Below are 15,000 nucleotides of genomic sequence, written 5' to 3'. Positions count from 1 at the left end.
CTTCACTCTTCAATATACCCGTAGATTTCCATGCCACGTTTAGGTGCTTTTGAGGTGATGACATTCTAACGCACCAGACATAAAACCCCATTGAAAATGAATGGGATGCTATGTCTGGTGAGTTAGAATGTCATCACCTCCAAAGCACCTACACGTGGCATGGAAATCTACGGGTATATTGAAGAGTGAAGTGTGGGTCACCAGACCAAACAAACAAAAACAGCTGAGAGCAAAGCATCAAGGATATCTGGGCTTCCATAACTCCCATGCAATGCCCTGCCATTGACTTCAATGTTAAACGCAGCATTCCAGTTACAGCTTATGACCAAGTTTTGAACATCGAAATGTAATTTAGAAGGTACCAAATGCCAACTGTTTTGATGTAAATGGGAAAAAAAGAAAGAAATTTGTATTACAACACTACAAAACTGTTTTGCGTAATAATTTGGAACAGAGCATTTTGGGCATTTTAAGTTTTTTGTTATTTAAAAAAATACCGTTATCATTGGAAGGTTCATTCAAAAACTTTTGAATTGTACTCTAATGGCCGATTACTTGAAAATTATGACGACTGTCATTTCTATTGATTATTTAGGAAAACGGCAAAAAATGTCATTTGCGTAATAATGTGAAATGCGGTGTATGTGCACAACTCAAGTAAAATCCACCTGCCCTTTGAATGCTTCGAACTTCACAAGATCATTATCTCTGCCTGTCTGTCTGCCTGCCTGTGTGTCTGCCTTTCTCTCTCTCTGCCTGCCTGTGTGTCTGCCTTTCTCTCTCTCTGCCTGCCTGTCTGTCTGCCTGCCTGCCTGTCTGTCTGTCTGTCTGTCTGCCTGTCTGTCCTTGCTCCCCTCTTTATGATGAGACCCTTCGGGCAGAACCAGCCCAGTGTCTATTGATTACATGGTGGCTCGTGTGTTTGTGGATAGAATGTAAATTTCAGGCAAAATTGATTTGGGAACGGGGATAGAAAGTTAACGACCTGTGAAACGCAAACACTGTCTGTCTGTCTGTCTGCCTGGTTGTCTGTCCTGTCTGTCTACCTGCCTGGTTGTCTGTTCTGTCTGTCTGCCTGGTTGTCTGTCTGTCTGCCTGGTTGACTGACTGCTTGTTTGCCTGCATGTCTGTCTGTGTTGATGCGTGCATGCAAGGATAGTGTTTGACATGTTCTCGCTCCCTCTCTCTCTCTCTCACTCTCTCTCTCTCTCTCTCTCTCTCTCTCTCTCTCTCTCTCTCTCTCTCTCCCCCCATCTCTCTCTCCTCATCTCTCTCTCCTCATCTCTCCCCCCCTCCCCCCTTCTCAGGAGGTGGGCTACCAGCATGGTAAGACGGTGTTTGACGTGTGGTGTCGTAGTGGAGTGGTGGACAAGATGATGAGAGATTGGCACCAGGAAGAGTTCCACAACACACAGACCAACGTGAGGCGCCATGTACACACACACGTGCACAAACACGCACACACACACCCATGCATACACACACACTCACACACGCACACACACACACATGCACACGCACACACACGCACACACACACACACGCATGCATACGCACACACACACACACATGCAAGCGTAGACACATGCCAACAATGTGCATTTTGATGTTCTGAAAATACCAAATGTTATTCTTTTTTTCGTAGTTTTAACTTTACACTGACATTGTCCTTAAAGATGGCCTGTTAACGTCATTTCATTAATTTTGCTGTGTTCTCCATTGCTATTGAATGTGTTAAGTGTTGGTCCTGTTTTAAAAAACGTTCAGGGGTCCGTTTCTCGATTCTTGTTGTTGCTAACCGTCTTAAGACCGTCTTAAGACCGTCTTACCATTCCCTTGGATTTAATGGTTAGCTTCGCTGTCGACAGAGAGTTGAGTCGCTCATACGAAGGACTTTGCTAACGACGATAGTAAAGACGCTTTGGAGAAATGGACCCCTGGTTGCTTTGTTTCAAGCCGTTTTTGCAAGCTAGCAAGGTGGCTTGTGGAGAAACGAGAGGGTGTTCCAGGTTTGTCGTGGAAATGCGTCTCTGATTGACTCAGTCCTCCTGTTCTCGTGGAAATGCGTCTCTGATTGACTCAGTCCTCCTGTTCTCGGAGAGATTGTAATGGGAAACAGAGTCGCCACTTCCCCGGGTGGTACTGCACTATAGGGGCGCCAACGGAGGCGTGCAGGCTCCATTCAGGGCTGTGCTCTTTCGACAGCGACCCCTAGGCGAGCTGCAGGCACGGAGCAACCAGAGTGGGCATACTGTATGTATGAGGCTTTGTGCTGTGTGCGTATCTGAGAGTAGCAACCAGCTGATAGCTAAGCTAAGCTAGGTTTAGGGCCACCAGACGTTGCTTGTTTTGAAAACAAGCAGAAAAAAAATTACTCGACATTTTTTTAGAAAAATGGATCGACATAAGGGCCAAAACATACCAAGGCGGAACGGAACGGCCGCGGGACGAACGCAGTCTTTCTGCTTAGTTTCGGCCAGCATGTTTTTCTCTGCCTTTCACACTGACAGAGTCGGCGTGCGCGGCCAGTCCTGTTCAAAACCCTCCCCACAGCCAAAGCTAGCATGCTACTCTGCCATTCATTTGAATGAGACACCGCCGGTCGCCGGCGTGAAAAATACGCTCGAGTTCTATTTTCCAAATGCAGCGCGGTGCGGAGCCGGCTCCCGCGCCGCTGACGCTCGACTACCGCCGGTTGGTGTGTAAGGACAGATACAGTATGTTTCAATGTATTTTCACCGACGCCGGTAAAAAACGCGGCCGTTCCGCAACGCTTTACCGCCCTGATGTGTAAGACCCCTAAACCTTTGTGGGCAACGCCGTCTTTCGACGTGACGCAACACAGAAAGGCTTTCGTGATTTGCTCCTTTCTCTGCATTATTTATGTCAATTGGGAAACACCGGGAAACACAGCCAGGCGAGGTGACGCACCGCTATGAGAGCCTTGCATGTGAGTTTAACGGGGTGACCGTCCGATTTTCAAAAGGAGTGAGTAAAACTGTGTTTATCGGAAGTTGGCCTTTAACTTTACACTGAGATTGTGGAAAAAAGCAAAAGTTGTTCAAATTGAAAATATAGAGGAATATTATAATAGACAAAGGTCTTGACTGTGCAGTGAATGTATTGGCCAAGCTCCACAAGTTTTACATTTTTCATAAAATAGGCTCTTACTTGGTTTCGTCAGACACAATTAGAAGAAGAAAAATATGTTTTCTCTATTAAAGTGAAGAATTACTTTAATAAGAGACCAAGTCTCAAAGTCTGAATGTCGATGATAATCAGGCTAGCCTAAAACCTAGATTTTCCTCATACAGTACTTAAGCCATGTAAATGCTTTATGTGTGTGTTTATGTGTGTAGGTTTTGACCTGTCCTAACGCCTCCTTCACTGACCTGGCTGAGATCGTCTCTCGCATTGAGCCGGTCAAATCAGCGATAGTGGACGGTGAGTTTCCAACACCACCTTTAATGCTGCTCCGGTAGAAGTGGGTTTCTGTAGTATATAGGAACACTTTATATTGACAGAGATAAGAAAATGTACTGAATATTTTCAGAATTAGTCTGAAGATCATCTTACCCTGTTAGGGTAATAAAAATAAATTGTGCCAATCAACAGATCTAGAAGCTGTGAGTGTGACAATCCTTGCAAGGTGCAAAATGACTTTGGCTTTCTGCAATGGTAGTTGAATTGTTTGTTTTTGATCCCTACATGTTATGTCACTGAAGGGTGTAACCTGAAAATAGACATTTAGATGGTAACAAATGCCTTGTTTTGAATTTGGATGGGGGTGGGGGGGCTCTTCTCCAGATGATTGTCTTGTATTGAGAGTGTGAAGGAGAGGGCTCCTCCCTTCTCATACAGAGGGGAGATGTTGTAGGGAAAACTATATATGTTATGAACTGGTGATGTCCAATAAATGAGTTTTAAATATCTCTCTCTCTCTCTCTCTCTCTCTCTCTCTCTCTCTCTCTCTCTCTCTCTCTCTCCCCCCTTTACAGAGGAGTCTGACTACCCTACTGACTACGAGGAGGACCTGGTTGAGAGCGCCCTGTCGGACCTGGAGTTGGCTGGTCGCCTTAGTGATCCCAATGAGGAGGAGGTAGCCGACACGGTAAGGGCCTCCGCACATCGGCTCCGATAGCACTGCGGAACACTTTCGCTTCCGACACAATTCTGACCCCCAAACCCAATTTCACACAAACATAGCATGGATAGTCAAAGGGCGGCTCCGACAAAATAGAACTGGCCTCTAATCGCTTGCCGACATCCTCGGACATCGGTGCCGGTGTGCAGGGTTGTATTGACAACAATGGAATCGAACTTTGGCGGATCAGTGCTCCGCACTTTGTCGGAGCCGATGTGCGGAGGCCCTAAAGCTGCATGTAGACCAGAAACGACCTATGCGACCCAGGTAACTGAGGAGTTTTGCCATTAATTCACTTTATTCGCTCTGGATGTGATATTGACGTGTTTGATTTACTAGCTAAGCAAGCCAGCGGCTCTGGCTTGACAGCCTGGGACATTCGGAGATATGAACATTCCAATTGGTTTTCGCCGTTATAGCTCATTTTAATATAAGCTTGACTTTAATCGCTGAAATTCACTCCTGCCGAATTCGCTTTGGTTGCTTTAGTAGATGACCCTCCATAGAGAAATAAAGACTTCCGTCGCTCAGGTAGTGTAGGTCGCGCTTAGTGTAACATAGCTTAAAGCGGAATTCACCTTTCAAACAATATTGTGCCCTATCTCTGTATTAGACCACATTATAACAGGGGATTATGTAGCCTCTGGATATAATACCTTTATATTAAACATAAAAGCTATTTATTGTTTTAGTAATGGTGATTTCAAGCCTCATCAAATCACCGGAAGAAAAAATAACGACTACAATGCCATTAGAACGTTGCTGGGTGATTTGATTGGACGCGTCATCAAATCACCTCGGCATGACAGGCGGCATGGAACAGAACAGCAGGCAGGCAGATAACACATTTCGAGGATGGAGATATTTACATTGTCCGGATAATAAGCCTACTTCAAGTAGGCCTATAGGTTACTGCACAATGGTAAAAGCCTTGGTGCATTCAATCCAACTGCTTAAAAAAAGTTTTGTCCGAATTGTTAATATGCGCTCATTGTCATTACAAATCACCTACAGTAGGCTATCGGAGCGCACCAGTCCACGATGTCTACGCCTGCCAGGTGTAGCCTATTAGGCCTGCAAGTTGTAATAACACATGGCCCTCACGTTTTTTTTTTTTTTTTTTGCTTTGTTATTAATTTTAATATGCTATTAATATATATTTTTAAAAGCTTCCTGAATTATTTGAGGTCCAGATCACGGTGCAGCGGCCACGGACACTCCGAGTCCTAATGGGCTAAACAATAGGAGCTCGACAGTGAAGTTGTCTTTAATTGAATCAGGCTTTATTTTAAGATTATTCAAAGTTATTTGATGGATTGCTGAAGGAGGCTGCGACCATTTCTATCCTCAAACGTGGCGTCCTCCTTGCACTGCTGGCGATGTTCATGCTCCTCTTACGCAGGTTGCAAACAAAGTAGCCATAAATGCATGCGCTGGTTATCATTACTGCACTTGGACTTGATTGCATTTAAACAACACGAGCAAGAACAAGGCACACTCAGGCAGGCTACTGAAATCTACTGTCAAGTCATTGTAGATTTCAGCTCACTCCCCAGGCAGTCAGGGCCGCCTATTTTGCATAAATTATAAACACAGACTTCCTCTCGAGGGACAGTTGAGACGCGAACGGACAAATCAAATTAAACACTTGACCAAAGTAAGCGACGATAGCCTACATCTTCAAAATGCAGGTCTAACCCAACACCTCCCTCAAACTGGCGAGATGGAGACGGTGGGGTGTCCCGCGCTATTTAGGCCAATGGGGGTTTGTAGGCCTAAGCTATGTTTCACGCAAGTCATTTCTCATCTTCTAAAAACAGATAGCATAACCTGAACAGCTGAATGCCCAGAAATGGTGAAACGGTGCAACTTACCGGGGGCGATTTTCCTTCATGTTGCACTTGCATTAGAGTCAATGAATGGGATGAAGACCATTTTTAAAAGGCAGCCTGCACATTTGTTTTATTTAGGCCTATAAATGATAAATTCCCTCTGACTTGTCGGCCTATTTGTTAGGGACCAACAGCAGAGGTCCGGATGAAACGGCTTTTGGTCAAACACCAGCACGAGAGAGAGAGGGCGAGAAAGCGTGCGCTCTTTGATAAAGTTGGTTGAACGGAGACAAGTCCGCCTCGCCTTTGGATTTGATGGGATTAAACAGATAGATAGAACATGAGCAGAGATAGACAGGCTACTTCCTTCTTGAATGAGTATTACATTTATTTATTTTTTCAAAAATAGGCTAAATGTAAGGTTAGCCTAGCTTTCTCATTTTCCGTTTCAGCATTAATCTGAGGACAGCAACAGTTGCGACACGAGCTGCACTTCTCAGCAGTTTGTTTTTCCATTCGCTTTTTATTCGCTGTTAGTAGCTATAGTTTGCGCAATGAGACCCAGTGAGGAAAATGCATGATTGTTATGTTTTTCAACAGTCTACATTAACAACATCAATCTGTCTCGGATATCAGCCTACATTTGCTGGCAGCGAGCACTGAGCAGCCAGAACGCAAGATTCCTTCGAATTCGGTGACGCGGTAACCTGGCAACGATTACTTAGTTTCCCGCAGTGCATTCTGGTTAACTGAGTCCGTTGAAATAGCTTTGTCAATCGCTTCAGCACATAATTGTATTAAATTAAACGAAATAATGCAAATTACTTTATTTTTCTCATGTAAAATTCAAAATGAGGATGAATTACATGTGATAACAGCACACATTGCCCAGAGGTGAATTGCACTTTAAGGCTCCACCCCACTGTCCCTACTACCACACAGTAATGCTGCCTCCCCTCTGTCCCTACCGCCACTGCAGGCCTCAGAAGGACAGACTTACACAAGCTGGCTTCGATCTCGAAGCGTAACCTGGTTCTTGACAGATCCCTGTTTCAGCATGTCGAGCTACTTGTGGATCTGGGAGGATTTTCATATTTTCGGGAGGATTTTGGCCTGTATTATTATTAGGACAGCCCAGTGAAGACGGGGACAGGAAATGAGTGGGGGAGAGAGAGAGAGATGAGGAAGGATCGGCAAATGACCCGGCCCAGAGTCGAACCCGAGTCGCCAGCATAGCAGTCCAGTGCTCTACCGTAGCCCGTAGACAGGGCTGTATATTCTCTCTATATTTCTCTCTGTAGAAATCTTTCAACACACACATGTGGGCAGCCGTGGCCTAGTGGTTAGAGAGTTGGTCTTTCAATCTAAGGGTTGCAGGTTCGAATCCCTCCTGACCTCTCCCTACATCTCCATCCATGGCTGAAGTGCCCTTGAGCAAGGCACCTAACCCCACATTGTTCCAGGGACTGTAACTAATGGTAAATGGACTGCATTTATATAGCGCCTTTCCACTCCTTCGAGCACTCAAAGGGATTTACATTGTATGCCTGACATTCACCATTTACATTCACACACTGGTGGCAGTGGCTGCCACGCAGGGTACCACCCTATCACCAGGAGTAACTTGGGGTGAAGTATCTTGCTCAAGGACACAACGCTGGAGTCAGGCCGAGCTGGGCTTGAACCGGCAACCTTTGGGTTGCCGAACGGCTCCTGTACCACCTGAGCTACTACCGCCCCCTGAAAATACCCTGAAAAAATAATAACTGTAAGTCGCGTTGAATAAAATGAAAGCGTCAACTAACCAACTAACAGCTTAGGAAGGAGGAAACAAGTGGTCAGAAATAAGGAAAGAATAAAGGGAGGGAGGAGAAGAGATGGGAAAAGAAAGTAATAGAACATTGCATATCAAGCCCGCACCGCACACCCTGTGCGAACGTCCCTTTCTTCCCCTGTCCTCCTCCCCCGGAGTGCTGTATGCGGTATCCAGGGATACTGACAGGATGGGACAAAGGGGTAAGTTGTCCCGGGCCCAGGGAGAGAGGGGGTCCCAGAAACGGGTTCTCATTCCATTGTATTTATTGATGAGGGGGGGCACATTCAGATGACTTTGTCCTGGGCCCGGAAAAAGCTGTCAGCTGCCCTGGCAGTATCCTATTGTGGGTGTGCAGCACAGTGCGATGCGATGCATGTTAAAGGAATTAAACTAAGAGGGGGTAGCAGGTGTTTCATTCTCATGAAGAGCTCGACTGGAGACCAATTCCACGAGGGGCCAATTAAGGAGTTGAGGCTGTGTAGTACTGGAGAGAGGGAGGGAGGGAGAGAGGCGTGGAAATTGATTACGCGCCAGGTGTACAAGTTTTGCTTGGTCAGTGCGGAAGAAAATCACAGCCCAGGATAATTGTAGTCTGATTTGTTATACACTTCTGTATATGCACGGACACACTTCTGTATGCTGTAGGTGGGACACACACGCCCACTACTATAGCACCCATATGGCGTGCCCATACACATCATGTCCACATCTCCATGCCCATACATAGAGTATAGTCTCTTCCTCTTCCCTTCTCCATCTTCTCCCCTCTTCTTTCTTCACCAAGTCTTTTATCTCTTCTCCTCTTCTCTTCTCTTGTTTCCTCTCCTGTCCTGTCCTCATCTTCTCTTCTCTTCTCTTCTCTTCTCTTCTCTTCTCTTCTCTTCTCTTCTCTTCTCTTCTCTTCTCTTCTCTTCTCTTCTCTTCTCTTCTCTTCTTTTCTCTTCTCTTCTCTTCTCTTCTCTTCTATTCTACAATCGCTGCTGCCTCTCCACTCCTCTCCTCATCTCTCCTCTCCTTTCCTCTCCTCTCCATCTCCTCTCCTCTCCTCTCCTCTCCTCTCCTCTCCACCTCCTCTCCATCTCCTCTTCTCTCCTCTCATCTGCTCTCCTCTCCACCTCCCCCTCCTCACCTTCCCGTGTCCTTCTCCTCTGCCCTACCTCACCTCCTCTTCCCCATGACCCCTCCCCCCAATCTCAACTTCATTCCATCTCCTCTCTCCTCCACCTCCTCCTCCTCATCCTCCCATCTCCTCTCTCCTCCACCTCCTCCTCCATTCATCTCCATCATCTTCCTCCCTTCACCAACGAAGTTTATTTTATTTTATCATTTTTTCCTTTGATCTTTTTCTTCATTTCAATATATTTGTTTTTAACATTGTTGTTAATCTAACTGTTGAGCTGCATGTTGTGTATGAATTGTGCTGTACAAATACAGTTATTATTATTATTATTATTATTATTATTATTATTTAGTCATCTCCATCCTTTTCCTCTTCCTCCCCTCTCCTCCTCCTCCATCTCCTCTTCACTCCCCTTCTCTCCTCTCTCTTTCCTCTTCACTCCCCTTCTCTCCTCTCCCCTCTCTCCTCCTCCTCCCATCTCCTCTTCACTCTCCTTCTCTCTTCTCTCCTCCTCCTCCCATCTCCTCTTCACTCCCCTTCTCCCTTCTCTCGTCTCTCTCCTCCTCCCATCTCCTCTTCACTCCTCTTTTCCTCTTCATATTCTCTTTTCTTCTCTTCATTCCCCTTCTTCCCTCTCTCCTCCTTCTCTCTCCTCCTCCTCCTATCTCCTCTTCCTCCTATCTCCTCTTCACTCCCCTCCCCTCTCTCCTCCTTCTCTCCCCTCCTCCTCTCCTCTCCACTTCACTCCCCTTCTCTCCTCTTTCCTCCTCCTCCCATCTCCTCTTCACTCCCTTCTCTCCTTCCTCCTCTTCATCTTCTCTTTTCTTCTCTTCTCTCCTCCTCCTCCCATCTCCCCTTCTCCCCTTCTCTCCTCTTTCCTCCTCCTCCAATCTCCTCTTCTCTCCCCTTCTCTCCTCTTCATCTTCTCGTCCCTCCTCTTCTCCTCCCTCTCTCCTCTTCCTCAGGATGAAGAGTTGGAGCCCCTGCGTCCCCCTTACCTCTCGTCTCCCCCCGTGGAGAACGTGGGGCCCTCCACTGCATTGCTCGGCCCTGCTGACCGCACCTCTCCTCCTGGCCTACGCGCCCGCAAGCCCAACGGACCCTGAGTGTAGACACACACCCACACACACACACACACACATACACACAGACACACACACACACACACACACACACACACAGACACACACACACACACACACACACACACACACACACACGCACACACACCAATAAGAAGGCACTATGCAATTTGACAATGTACACACTGACACCCCACCAACACCATTCTCTCTCTCTCTCTCTCTCTCTCTCTCTCTCTCTCTCTCTCTCTCTCTCTCTCTCTCTCTCTCTCTCTCTCTCTCTTTCTCTTAAACTCTCTCTCTCTCTCTCTCTCTCTCTCTCTCTCTCTCTAACTCTCTTATTTCCTTCTCTAGAAAACACTCTCACACACATGCTGCTGACACAGATACACACAACTTCGGCCACATTCCCCCTGAGTTCCTACCACGGCCTTACAGCACTCGGGTAGCTTTCACAGACTCATTGAAGGACACATTAACACAGAGCTAGATCGCCTACAAACCACATTTACATTCCTGTGCAGCTTGTATCATCCAAAGGACAAGAAGAGGATCTTTTTTTTTACCCATTGTGACTCTAACCTCTTTGCCTTAAACAGAGGCTTCATAGGCCAAAGCACAGTACAGGTCATTGGATGTCTGAACGGACTATCATTCTCTTGGTCCCTCAGAGTGGCCTGGGAAATACTGCCTTTAGTTCTACACAATCATTCCGATCTGAAAGACAGTATGGAAGCATTGCTCAGAAACTGATCATGGTCCCTGTCTCTGTCCAATCAGAGAGCGGGACGGGCGTGTCATAATGGCCAAGTATTCCGACCTTTACAGTGTCTCTGTCCAATCAGAGAGCCTAGCAGGGTTTCCTAATGGCCAAGTATTCCGCCCCCCTAGGGAATTTGCAGTAGGCAGGTCACCAGACCTAATGTAACTTGTGATTAGGTCTGGTGTTAACCAGGCAAACACCACACTAGCCTTAGGGCTTCCGCACATCAGCTCCGACAAAGAGCGGAGCACTGCTCCGCCAAAGTTCGATTCCATAGTTGTCAATACAACCCCGCACACCGGCGCTGATGTCGATTCGCGGATGTCTGCTAGCGGTTAGAGACGAGTTCTATTTTGTCGGCGCCGCCCATTGACTATCAATGCTATGTTCGTGTGAAATTGGGTTTGGGGGTCCGAATTATGTTGGAAGCGAAAGTGCTCCGCAGTGCTGTCGGAGCCGGTGTGCGGCCGGCCCTAGAGTACTATCCACAGGCTTCCTAGTTCCTGTCATGCGTCCAGAGTTTGGATGAGACATTAGGTCATGCTGTGCTATGGGTGGACTGCTGGTTATATGCTGTACCTCTAGCTAGTTTGATCTATGTTTGGAATTGTTTGTTTTTGTTTTGTTTTTGTTTTTTTTGTTCTTGCTCTTTCTTTTCTGATCAGGTGTCGGGAGAAGTAATTTATATGATGGTAGCGTTTCCTTTTACAATCAACGACCCTATGATTAGGGAAACTATGAATATAATTGTGCTTTCGTTTTTTCAAATCACTTACTAATGTAACTAAAAACCATCCACGGACAATCTGGTCTTTTCGGATTGTTTTTTAAACATACAGAATTAAGCTTGAATATTTACAAGATACATCATTTTTTTTTACATATGCAACGAATTATGCAAAGCAACAACCAGGGCATCTGGACAGTACATTTCAAGGAATGGCTCACTACAGTGACGAGAGAATGATTTTACACCTCTAACCTCCTAACACACACACACACACACACACACACACACACACACACACACACACACACACACACACACACACACACACACACACACACACACACACACACACACACACACACACACACACACACATCATGTACACACACTTTTTTTTAACTAATAAGCCTATCAATGCAACAGTATTTTATTGCAAACTAAGGATACTCTGTCGACCTTGGCCTCCAAAAACAATGCAATGTACCTAGCCTAGAGAAGTGCCTTTTTTGCATTTACACATTGAATGTTAACCAGTTAGCATTTCTAACCCTAGGTGCTCTAGAACTGTGATGTTTCATGTGATCTCTTTACAAAAAAAGGCATGAAAAAAACAGTAAATGTGTTACGAAAGAATCAGTCAGGCTTTTGATGTGAGCCATAAGAATGGATGTACAGTTGAGGACGATATTATTAGCCCCCCTCCTGAAATTAAACATATTTGTCAGTGAGAATGATGAGAATGACCATTATTAACACGTTTCTTTTATTCTGGAAACGATACTCTATGCAGATGTCCAATACATTGAATTTGAATGTTTCTATTGTTACAACAAGTTTAAACAAAAAAGGGCAAAAATGATTCACCCCCTGATCATTAATTGTCAATACAGTGCCATTTATGAACCAAAACTGACAACAGGCTCCTTGATTAGTTGTTAACTAGGTGAGCCTCTACTAGGGCAACCAAAAACACCAAAAGGCCTGTTGGCAGGAAGCTTGCAGTCATGCAGTCTAATGGGAGATGAGTATAAGGTCCATACGCCAGTGTCCATGCAAGCCACTGTTGACTTCCATTGATTGTGTGTGATTTGGGATATTTGACTGTTTTGAATGGTTGAGTTGTTATTATGTTTTGTTAGATTTGTGTGTTTGACATCATTGTTAAGGCCCCTTCTTTAATGAAGTCCTCCCCTGAACAATCACCATTCTCATCACTGTTACTGGTGATGGAAGGCCTCATATGATCTGGGGCCTATACTGCAGAGCTGGTTCAGGAGTAAACCAGGTTAACTTAAGAGGTAAATCATCTAATAAAGAGGCTGCTTAAGAAAATGAGGACTCCAGGCTCTTCTATTAGATTATTTACCTCGTAACTTAACCCTTATGTTGTGTTCGGGTCATTTTTGACCCGTTTTCAAGTTTTAGTGTGAAAAAAACACACTTTCCTTTATTTTCTTGGAATAAGGCTTCATCTAATCCTCAGTCACAATCATTGCAACACACAAAAAATATGTTTTATCATTTTAGTAAATTTTAAAGGTCCAAAAAAAAAAAGTTACATCTGTGGTGTTCAGGGTCAAAATTGACCCGGCATAGATTTTTGGCTGTTGTATGCATTTCTGAAAAGCTGTTGGTTGCCCCTTGTCTTTAGTTTGGTGATTTATGGTGAGGAAAATATATTTTTTGCCTGAATTTTTTTTTTGCCAGCTTTTTCATGTTCCAAATCCAATATGGCAGTCGGACAGTCCCATACACTACAATACGTCATATCTCCTGTTCTGAAAGGAGTACAGATGTATTTCTGGTGTCTACTCATATGTTTTCATGGTCAGGGAATCAATTTCTGCATTATATAATGAGATTTTTTGCACATTTGTTTGCGAAATACATTTATTCATAATGGCACCCAAACATGTAGAACTGGTCTTATATTTTCCATAAAGTTGATGTGGCAATGATATAATGGTCCATGTTCATGGCATAGGGGATTCAGATGAATAGTGTGACTTTTTTCATGTTAATTGATGTGTTCATTTCCAATATCTTTGCATTAGATTGGTGGAATAGCTGTGACTCGGACAGAATTGTTATTTTGTATATTTACCACACTAAAATCATATAAATATTGGAAAAACACCAAGTCAACATATTTAAACATTGATTTTATGCACTGAAAAACTAATTCAGTTGACATTTGGTCTTTATCCTGCTATAAATCTCTTTGGGTTGGTTTGGACCTCAACACCACAAATGCCACTATTGATGATATTTTTCAATATTAGAGAAAAACCAATAAAATAAATTTGGGGGTTGTTGTACTCTCATATCAGCTGTAATACATGGACAACATAATCACTAATTGTATCACTTTAGGAGGTATTAATAGTGAATTTATGCAGATTTTGATAGTTTTGGTCATCAAAAACGATTTGCATAATATAAGATAAAAGACCAGTAAAGTCAAAAAGATGAATACATAAAGTAATATTTCCATGGATATGAATACATACCAAGTTAGCCATGAGATGAAAAACAATATTTGATGATAACTAGTGTTTTTGGGTATTTTATGGCTGAGTTTTGTTAACACGGGTCAAAAATGACCCGAACACCACAGGTGTATGCAGCTTACGAACACAACACAAGGGTTAACCTGGTTTACTCCTGAACCAGCTTTGTAGTATAGTCCCCTGGACAGAGAGGGTTTCTTCAAGTGTCTTCCTGTTCCTCAGCTTAGAAACACCAACCTGTAGTCCTGGAGATCTGTGGAGGTGTTACAAGACAACACTGTAGGTTCATTTGCTAACAAAGTAACGTTTGTTCTGAGGGAAAATATGAACCCTGTGAACCAACGCGGCATTAATATTTAGGACGATAAAGCCTTACCTCACGAACACACCACACAAGTAATTGTCTTTGTATAGAGGTGCTGGTAACAAAAGATACAAAGGCAATTTGAGCGAGAGGTGCCTATTTTAGCGACACAAGCGACAGTTTGTAGTTGAAGTTCAGCAAATTATGGTCATGAGATATGATTCAGTTCGGCCACAGCCACCGCAGCCAATCTGAATGTTGGAATGCTAGTATTCTGCCATACACTTTTGTGTCTTTTGGTGTGTTCATGTGGGTAAGACTCTTCCTTTAGGAGGTTTACGGCTTGTTTATAACTAAGCACCTGTAGTGGTTATTACATGAAAGATGAATGGGAAAGACTTAACAGGTTTTGTGTTGTCGTACAGACTGGACCGTTACCATTGTTTGAAAGTAAAGCGGAAGACGTGATGTAATTGTATGAATGTGGAATGACATGAAGAGTTTGTTACTGAAGCACTTGATGTATAAAGAATGTGGCTATTTTAGTGGAGGAAAAAAACAGACATACATGAAATGTGCTGTTGTAATATGTTGTTTACTACCTGGCTGGTTAGGTGTAGAAGCCTTACCTTGTTTTGCCTTCTGTACTAATAAAACTATTATATAATAAAATAAAAAATATGTTATATATATGTCTCT

The 15,000-nt window shown here is 44.2% G+C and overlaps 1 protein-coding gene across 2 annotated transcripts in view; it reads left to right on the top strand.

Moving 5' to 3' along the window:
- LOC134458100 (patatin-like phospholipase domain-containing protein 7) overlaps nt 1-10,085 on the top strand; it is a 76,480-nt gene extending 66,395 nt beyond the window's left edge. For both annotated transcript variants that reach the window (XM_063210224.1, XM_063210223.1), the window contains 4 exons: nt 1,308-1,421; nt 3,360-3,444; nt 3,999-4,111; nt 9,878-10,085. In XM_063210224.1, coding sequence (XP_063066294.1) covers nt 1,308-1,421; nt 3,360-3,444; nt 3,999-4,111; nt 9,878-10,018 — 453 coding nt within the window. In that variant the 3' untranslated portion in view covers nt 10,019-10,085. The remainder of the gene's footprint in view (nt 1-1,307; nt 1,422-3,359; nt 3,445-3,998; nt 4,112-9,877) is intronic.
- The last annotated feature ends 4,915 nt before the right edge of the window (nt 10,086-15,000 follow it).

Source organism: Engraulis encrasicolus, chromosome 11 (assembly GCF_034702125.1).
Source record: "Engraulis encrasicolus isolate BLACKSEA-1 chromosome 11, IST_EnEncr_1.0, whole genome shotgun sequence".
In the NCBI taxonomy this organism is placed as follows: Eukaryota; Metazoa; Chordata; class Actinopteri; order Clupeiformes; family Engraulidae; genus Engraulis; species Engraulis encrasicolus.
This window is presented reverse-complemented; position numbering and strand designations above follow the sequence as displayed.